The 9,087-nt window shown below is 58.8% G+C and overlaps 2 protein-coding genes across 2 annotated transcripts; both read right to left on the reverse strand.

The window, feature by feature from the left end:
* Positions 1-5,036: 5,036 nt before the first annotated feature.
* TMEM95 (transmembrane protein 95) lies at positions 5,037-6,436 on the reverse strand. The gene is made up of 7 exons (XM_047089734.1): positions 6,229-6,436; positions 6,044-6,100; positions 5,776-5,856; positions 5,653-5,673; positions 5,421-5,501; positions 5,204-5,291; positions 5,037-5,070 (listed from the first exon to the last, which is right to left on the reverse strand). Exons 1-7 carry the CDS (start codon positions 6,434-6,436, stop codon positions 5,037-5,039), a joined length of 570 nt encoding a protein of 189 aa, XP_046945690.1.
* A 376-nt stretch (positions 6,437-6,812) lies between these two features.
* On the reverse strand, positions 6,813-8,804 carry KCTD11 (potassium channel tetramerization domain containing 11). Its single transcript, XM_047089825.1, has one exon. It carries the CDS (start codon positions 8,710-8,712, stop codon positions 8,014-8,016), a length of 699 nt encoding a protein of 232 aa, XP_046945781.1. The 5' UTR covers positions 8,713-8,804; the 3' UTR covers positions 6,813-8,013.
* Positions 8,805-9,087: the final 283 nt, after the last annotated feature.

Raw genomic sequence — 9,087 nt, forward strand, 5'->3', positions numbered from 1 at the left:
CCCTCCCTGATCTGCTCCCTTCCCCCAAACCCCAAGATCCCTGCGCCTTCCCATCATCATACTCGTTCTTGTAGAATTTGCCGGTAACTTGTCTGTCTCCCTTGCTAGATTCCAAGCTCCAGGTAGAAAAGGACTTTATCTCGCCTGGGTATTGCCGCGTCCCTCTTGCCCAGTCCTGTGCCTGGCTCGTACAATAAGTGCTCAGTAACCTTTGTTGAACAAGTGGGTGAGACAATGCCATCTGGGTAGGGTGAGGCCAAGGAGACTTTTTGACGCCAAGAGCTCCTTTGCTGGTAGTGATGGGGACGGGAGTGCCCAGACCTCACCGTAAGCATTCTCTGGTCAACCCGTCCCTGCTTCCTCACTGTTTGGGCCCCCAAGTTTGGCTCTCCCTAGACCCTTGGGTGAAACCCTCCCGTTCCATCACCCCATCCCCAGGTCCCATCCTTCCCAGGCTGCATTTATCTTGCTAGTTTTTGGAGTCACCAGCCCACCACCCTGTACGCGTCTGTTGGTTGGCTTTCCGGAGTGGAAGGGGTGCTGAATCCACCCTGTTCCTTCCGGGCCACAGAGGAGCTGAAGGTCTGTCTTCAGGGTCATGGTAGCTTAGACCCCGCCTTGGGAGCCTGACCACCTGAGTTGGCATCTTGTGACTCTATCACTTACCCCCCTGTGAATCTGAGCAAGTTACTTCCCATTTCTGGGCCTCCGTGTCCTCCTCTTGGAGATGCATCTGTTAGCAGTACGTACCTTCGGTGTCATTGGAGAATTATCTGTGTCTACACAGCTGGGGGTCGCCAGCCGGTAGCCAAGCGGCTGCCGATGAAACTCCTTCCCGGCACCAGCACTGTTGAATACGGTGCCTTCCCACAGTGACGAGGGCTCCTCTGTGTCATCAGAGGGATGTCGCAGAAAGGATGGTGTGTGACTTCCGAGTGAGCTCGTACGAGACCGCGAGGATTCTGCCCCGCTCTCTTGGACCCCTCGCTCTGGGGGAACCGAGGCACCAGGTCATGAGGACGCTCAAGCAGCCCTGGGGAGGGGCTCCGCGAGTCAAAGGACTGAGGCCTCTTGCCAACAAGCCAACGCCAACCTGCCAGGCACGTGAGTGAGACATCTTGAGAGATGATCCTCTGGCCCCGGTCAAACCCTCGACTTCCGCAACCTTGATGGACGTCTTGAAGCACCCTCATGGGCAACCATGAGCCAGAACCACCCGGGGAAGCTTCTCCCGAATTTCTGACCCACAGAAACCATGAGATGATGTTTATTGCCTTAGACAATTAACCTTTGGCATCATTTGTTACACAGCTTTAGCTAACTGGCTGTGTCTGACACATCGTCTCCGTACATTAGCCACCATTAACATTGACTTTGCAGGTAGGGGGGCGCCCAGGTGGCTCAAGAGTTAAGCAGCCGACGCTTGGTTTCCACTCGGGTCATGAACTCACAGTTCATGAGTTCAAGCCCTGCATCAGGCTCCGCACTGGTAGGAAGACTAAGGCTGAAGCTGGTGAGTGATGTTTCTCCTGCACGTAGCTAGATGGTGACACAGCCAGTTGTGTCGTGAGGCCCTTAGGTGCCCAGTCCCAGGCTCCTTTCTTCTGTCCCCACTGTCCTCAACGGCTGAGTAGTGATATCTAGTGGCCTAAACCAACCACTTGATCACGCTCCTGGGCTCTGAGAGTCTGGAACTCCAAGAGGACAAGGTGGGGACAAGTTCTCTGCCCTACTGGGTCTGGGGCCATCGTTGGAAAAACGCAAAGTCTGCAGGTGACCTGACAGCTGGGGGCTGTATTATCGCTCCCGTGGTAGCAGAAGATATTGCCTTTTGACTGAAACCCGCCCCCCCTCCGCCGCAGGGTGGACTCTCCCTGTAGCCTGCACATCGTCACAGCATGGTCACTGGGTTTCAGAGTGAATATTCTCGGAGGCAGAGGGCAGAAGTTGCCAGTTTCTCAAGGCCTTGGCCCAGGGAGTGGCCCAGTTCACTTTGCCTCATTCGGTTGGTCAACCCGTCGTAGAGCCCACGTTCAAGGGAAGGCTACAGAGACCCTACCTCTTGATGGAGGAGGCACGTCAAAGGCTTTAGGGTCCATGGTTTAAAACTGCCAGAGCCCTCGTGGCCCCTCTTATTTTGTGAGGGGCTCAGAAGAACCAGCCTTGCCCTGGCAGGCCGTCGGCCTTCCCTGCACAGAAAACACCAGCCCCGCCGGCCTCCTGTGTCACAAGTTCATGAAAAACTCATGTGCGGGGGGGGGGGGGTGTCACCAAGGTTCAGAAGAGGAGGGATCAAGATGGCTAGAGATGCTTCCTGCTGTCACCGCGGGCCCGGTTCTGGGGAAGCAGAGACAAAACCTCAGGTAGCAGCTTTATAGGGTAGCGCATGGTCGAGAGGGAAGATTTTTAAGGAACCCCACCCCCGACGTTGGCGCCCCACGACAGATGTCTGGAGAAGGGACATTCTACTCTGCCTCAGGAGCTCCGAGAAGGCTTCTCAGAAGAGGTGATGTCGGAGCCAAAGGAGAAGGGCATCCCGGGTACAGGAACAAGCCTGGGCAGAGGCAAGGAGCCATGAGGAAACAAAGTGGGCAAGTGATTCAGCGGGGCTGAGGGGTGGGCAGAGCTGAGATAAAGCTCCGGGGACACATGGGGGCCAGATTCCAAAAAGGATTACGAAGGTGGACGGCTTACTGATGAGAAGCAGGCATGAGGCGGGAGAGGAAGGGGATGTCCCTTCGTCCTGGCACCGCCATTAGCCCAGAGGGAGATCACGAGGAGGAGGCGGGGTCGGGGAGGAAGGTGGGTTTGGACTCGTGACTCCGACAGGCTTGTGGGGCGTTCGGGTGGAGATTCCACTTAGGGCCAAGATGGGTGAGCTCTGGCACGAGGACCAAGTAAGACGTGGGGAGCTGCTGATGGAGAGTCTTGAAAGTCAGGGTCAAGGGCCAGGCCTACTGTAGTCCATAGGCAAGAAGGGCTAGGGCGGCTGCAGACCCGAGGGGGCCGTGGTGCCCGGGCGGTCGGCAGTCGTGGCTTCTCACCCCAGGCTGGGCAGTGACGCTGCCTGGCGCCCGACGCGTATTCGCTAAGCGTCCGTCAGATGAATGGACGTGACTTGTTGTATGATCTTGGGCAGGTTGTAAGAACTTGGCATATGATCTTCGGGTCTTGCTTCCTTCCTTCCCCCTTCCTTCCTTCCTCCTTCCTCCTTCTTCCTTCTTTCCTTCCTTCCTCCTTCCTTCCTTTGTCCTTCCTTCCTTCCTTCCTCCTTCTTCCTTCTTTCCTTCCTTCCTCCTTCCTTCCTTTGTCCTTCCTTCCTTCCTTCCTTCCTTCCTTCCTTCCTTCCTCCTTCTTCCTTCTTTCCTTCCTTCCTCCTTCCTTCCCCCTTCCTTCCTTCCTCCTTCCTTCATCCTTGCTTCCTTCTTTCCTTCCTTCATCCTTCCTTGCTTCCTTCCCCCTTCCTTCCTTCCTCCTTTCTTCCTTTGTCCTTCCTTCCTTCCTTTCTTCCTTCCTTCCTCCTTCTTCCTTCTTTCCTTCCTTCCTCCTTCCTTCCTTTGTCCTTCCTTCCTTCCTTCCTTCCTTCCTTCCTTCCTCCTTCTTCCTTCTTTACTTCCTTCCTCCTTCCTTCCTTCCTCCTTCTTCCTTCTTTACTTCCTTCCTCCTTCCTTCCCCCTTCCTTCCTTCCTCCTTCTTCCTTTGTCCTTCCTTCCTTCCTTTGTCCTTCCTTCCTTTGTCCTTCCTTCCTTCCTTTCTTCTTCCTTCCCTCCTTCCTTCCTCCCTCCTTCCTTCCTCCCTCCTTCTTTCCTTCCCTCCTTTTGGTATAAAATGAAGGGATTGGACCAGAATGTGTACAATAATATCGAATGTACTTTCCTAGAAGGAGTAGGCACCCTCCCCATCCCCAGGACCCTTATGGACACCCCAAAAACAACGGTGCTAGCCCTGGCTGGTTGTAAGTTAGATTCACTGAGGCCCCACCTCACACTAAATTCAGAATCTCTGGACCTAAGGCCCAGGTGACTTCGATGTGCAGCCGGATGAGAACCTTTGCCCTGGAGCCTCTAGATACCCAGTTTGAAAACCACCGGGCTAGGCGTGTGTCAGGATCCCTTCCAGGCCCAGCCCCTCCGACGGAGACTTGGGGTTGGCGACAGGCCTCTCTTTTTACGTTTCCTCGTCCATCTACCCAACCCAAAGCTCCTGATAGCCAGCGGACTAAACGCCAGCGTCTCTGAACCACACACGACGGAGGTGTCGGGCAGATCAACTCTGTGTCGCAGAGGACGCCCACGTTCATCATAAGGTGCCAGCGGCATTGCTCGTGTGTACCCCCTAAAGGTCAGTAGCACATCCCCCGATCGAAGCAATAAAAAATGTCTCCAGATGTTGCCGAACGCCTCTTGGGGTGTGAAATCCACCCCCCACCCAGTTGAGGACCGTTGTGCTACACCGAGTCTCCCGTCCCCCCTCTGCCCTCCCCAGTTGTAGACAGAGGCCAGGCCCGGGCGGAGGCCACTGAAAAGCAGGTTTACTTGATCTTGGCAGGAGGGAGGCCTCTGTGGGAGGCCAAGGCTTCACAATGTTAAATGGAGGGATAGCATGCCAGCAGGCTGACTGATGTGGTCGCCACTCTAAAGGGAGGGAGTTTTCCAGAACCCTCGTTCCCGGATTCCCAATCAGTCAGAGGAGGGCCAAGAGCAGCTTCTGGGGCAAACAGCCCCCGCTTTCCGAGAACAGGCAGAAGGGGGTGTGGGGGCGGCGGTGTGTGTGTGTGTGTGTGTGTGTGTGTGTGTGTGGAGGGGGTTCTTTCCTCCTGTAGCCATTTTCCTGGAATCAGTGACTGCTTCTGGCTGATTAGTTGAGGGCCGGAGGGGAGGAACTTTCCAGCTGTGGGTGCCTGGGCCCCTGGAGGCCATCTGACACTGGGATCACGGAGGCGGCTGGGTTTAGGGTCTGGAAGGCTGAGCCTTTGGGATTGGAAGTGAGGGGCTGGCGGGTCCCTTCCAAAGGACGTGGGGGCTGGGAGGCTGTCTTCACATGTCACTTTTTGCTTTGAAGTGTCTGGACCTGAGGGGACACAGAGAATGGGGGGCCTGAGAGGGGCAGGGCAGGCAGCCGGGAGGAGAGGGCACAGGGACGGTGGTAGAAGGTGCTGGGGGGTCAAGGGTGGCGAGGCCACACCCGCCATCTGCCCACTCACTCCACCACGAGGCTCAGAACGCCCAGGAGCAGGACAGTTATGAACACAGAGAGGAGCAGAATCCTGGCTTCCCGAAGATCGTGACTTCCTGCAGGGAACCCAGGAAGCAGTGAGTGATCCTGGGGACCTCGCTTGTCCTTGTGGCGGGGCGGGGGGGGGGGGGGGAGCCCGAGCTCAGAGATCTGAGCAGGGGTGAGGCGAGGGCGGGGAGCGGAACCTGGGAGGCAGCGCTTTAGAGGCCAGCAGTGCACGGCAAAGCTCTGACAGGTGGAACAGTTGTACAGGATGGTGCTGCCCCCTGCAGGAGACAGCCGGGCCAGAGCTGGGGCGGGGGAGTCCCGGCTCCCACCTTCCAGAGTACCCCACTCCCTCCCCCACTCCCTCCGGGACCACCGCCAGGCTCTCCTCGGGTCCCCCGTCCTCACCTACCCCTTCCCTTTTCTACTCACGGCAGGCGGGAGCACAGAAAGCTGAAACCAGAGACAAGGAGGGGTGGGGGGAGAGGAGACACTCAGCCACACACCCCTTCACCGGACAGCCCGGGTGCCCCTGGTCCCTGCCCGCGTCAGTACCTTCCCTGGTGTACTCGGGAAACTTGACCTTTTGCAGCCATTGCCAATATAAAGGGAGTGAGGAGGGAGACCCTTTGATCTCTGGGGAGACAGACGGCAGCTGTATTGCCCAGGGCCTCCCCACGCTTCACCCAGCACCTCCCCGGTTACACCTTCCCGTCGTCTCCACCTGCCTTGCACCCTTCCCTGCCTCCCCAGGTCCCTCCTCCCATCCCCCTCCCTGGTGCCCATCCAAGCCCCTAGGTCATGCCTTCGCCCTTGATCTCACCCATGACCCTCAGGACTCTGTGAGTCTTCTCTATGACTTTGTTCGTGGACACCTCATCTGTGGAGACAGGCGAGGACCTGTGACTCTTTCCTGACTTTCCCAGGGCTGGGGACTCAGGTGGTGGCCGAGGGGCTCAGCTGGGAAGCCACATGCTGCCGGGCCGGGCCCTGGATGTCTGATCCTACCTAAGGCAAAGGCCGGGAAGGTCCAGGAGGCCTCACAGGTCTCCCACCGAGCCTTCACCTGGTTGCAGAGTCGAGCCAGGCGGCCCGACAGGTCACGGTCTGAGAGGTGACAGAGGACACAGGCCTGGGCGGTTGCCAGGAAGACCCCACCTAGTGCCAGCGTCCACATGAGGCCCGCTAGCGGGTGGCACAGGGAGGCTGGCCCCATGTAGGCTGGGAAGGCCTGGAATGCTTCGATCCTGGATCCAACCCTTTGCCCGGAGGTTCTAGACTGTTCTGGAACAGCCGGGGTTCGGGGTTCTAGAGCATTCTGGAACAGCACCACCGCTCCGTCTCTGGCTAGGGCAAAGCAGGGGCCCAAGGAACTGGGGGCCAGAAGAAGACTGGGCAGAGAACGCAGGGCTTCTGCTGCAAAGGGGGCAGTGCCCCCCACCCCCACCCTGGCCCTCAGCAGCAGCCTTTACAAGTTTGAGGTTCCAAAAAGCAATTTTATTTTTCTTCTTGTAAGTTCGTGACCCGCGATAAACAGCGAGTGAGTCTGCCCCCCCCCCGCCCCCGCCTCCCACCGTGAAGAACTCGTGCGTGAGGATCCCATCCCTCGGGGACCCAGAAACCACATCCTCCCCCAACCCTCCCGGCCTCCTCTGTTCATCTCCCCTCTGCCCTGGGCCGCCTTGGGCCTTCCCAGCTCTCTCCTAGCAACCTGCCCACGGTTGCCTTAGCAACCAAGAGTTCTACACAGGCCTCCAAGGGCCGGCGGGGCCCAGTGACTTCTCTTACCTTTCACCAGGAAGCCCCTGGCGACCCAGGCCTCCACAGGCCCCTCGTGCCTACGCGGGGAGGCGAACACACATGTGTGCACGCACACACACACACACACCCTCGTGATTCAACTACTAATTCTCAATCTACTCACACCCATACGGCAGACATACCCAGCGCCAAAGCAGTTGCTGGGCAACCCCAAACAGGCCTGCACAGGCAGAGACGACGGAGAGACTGTCACACGGACGGGAGCCTGGATGTGAGAGGCCCAGACGTCGCTCAGACGCTCTGGCTGACACGCGTGCACACATGAAGGCAGTAAGGCCAAGGCCCAAGAAGATGCCACCTTCTTCCCAGAGGCCAGCTCCACCATCAATGGAGGGTCCTTTAAAAACTTGGCTTTCTAGAGTGTGGGGCTCCAGCCCCATAGTAAATGGGGATTCTCCTAGCTCCCTTAGGCCACCGTGGGGTGGGGTGTGGCCTTTCTGTCTCCCTCAGGAGGTGACTTGAGACAGAGCAAAGGACCCCCTTCCCATATTCCAGAATGTTCTGGTCTGTCTTCGGTCAGGCCTGGCCAGGCCATCCAGCCGCAGGAGAAGCCACGGTCCAGGAGACCACATCAGAGCAGTTCAAAGTCCTCCTTTCTCCCACACTTCGGTGTCCCCCCCAGGGTTCTGCGAGGCCTAGCCTGGGCAGAGAGGTGTCCCTATTTCTCTAGACCCTTGAAATACTGAGCTCCAACGGGGAGACACTGCAGACCCCCAGCCTCAGGCAAGAGCAAGCCAGGGGATCTTTCCCGCCCCTCCCAGGATTAGCACCAAGCCAGACCCTTTGCACGGCTCAGGTTCGGGAGCTCCTGCCCACATCTGGGCTCCAGTCAAGGTGCAGCCCTGACCCTCACAGCTCCAGAGGCAGAGCTAAGAAGAGGCTTCAGAGGTGGTGGGGGGGGGGTGGGGGAGTCTCTCATTCTCTTTGCTGTCCGTTCTCTCCCCCTCCCAGGCAGACGGGAGGGCCGCGTTTTCAGTGCCTCACAAAGCGCAGAGATCGGGAGTTGAGCAGGTCTTCGGGGTCAGGGAAGACGGAGTCTAGGCGGAAGCCGTGCTCCAGAGCCACCCGCAGCACCTCCTCCAGGAAGCCCGGCGTGCCCACCACCTCCCGCAGCTCCCCCGGCCCCCCAGTCCACAGAGGCTGTAGCCCCAGTCTCCTATACTCCACCTCAGGGAGCTCTGCGGGACAGGGGGCCCACTCCAGACGAAAGTGAGGGCCTCCCTCTGCCCTGTCCTCACTGGCCACACCAAATCGGGCCCGCATGGCGCCCAGGCACTCGGGGTCGGTGCAGAAGATGTTGGCTCGGAACGTATCCACCTGCACAGAGCTCAGCTCATAGTGGTGTGGGCCCCGGCGAGCGGAGAAGTGCACCAGGCGGGGGCTGGCGTCCACATCTGCATGGAGCAGGGCAGCTGTGGGCACGGGGGTCCCCCGAGAGGCCTCCAGTTCCCGCAGGGCATCCAGGAGGGGCTGGATCTGGTAGAAGTCCGCCTCTGCCCTGAGCAGGGCCGTCTCCCCATAGCCACGGGGCAGGTCCAGGCGGCCCAGCCGCAGGAAATTGAGGATGTGCCGGAAGGCCTTGCCATCTCTGTCGATGAAGTAGTGGCCACCTCCCTGGGGGTTGAGGTTGGGGGGGATGGGGGTGCCCGCCCTAAACATGGCCCCCAGCATGGAGTCTGGGAAGCGAGTCAGGGTCTCCAAAGTGGTGGAATAGAGTGTGCCCCCCACATTCAGGGTCACAGGGCCCCCAAAAGAGGGGGGCGAAGAGGGCACAGGAGGAGGCGAAATTTTGGGGAGTACAGGAGACACCGACAGAGAAGAAAACGCAAACTCCGCGGGCGTGGGCAGAACTGGGTCCTAAGGTTCGTTCAGACTCTCTCGGGGTTGGATGCACAGGTCGGAACACAAGGCAGGAAGATTTAGGGCTCACCCCAGCTACGTTGGTAGTGGGGGATGGTTTCCGGGCACAGACACGGCCGGCCGAAAAGAACAGAAGCCAGAGAGGGAAGGGAGCTTTCGGCCCAGACGCATTCGATGCAGGGCGGT

The sequence above is a fragment of the Lynx rufus genome, unplaced genomic scaffold (genome assembly GCF_022079265.1).
Source record: "Lynx rufus isolate CCGP_SWC_20201006 ecotype Redwood Valley unplaced genomic scaffold, mLynRuf1.p SCAF_28, whole genome shotgun sequence".
NCBI lineage: Eukaryota > Metazoa > Chordata > Mammalia > Carnivora > Felidae > Lynx > Lynx rufus.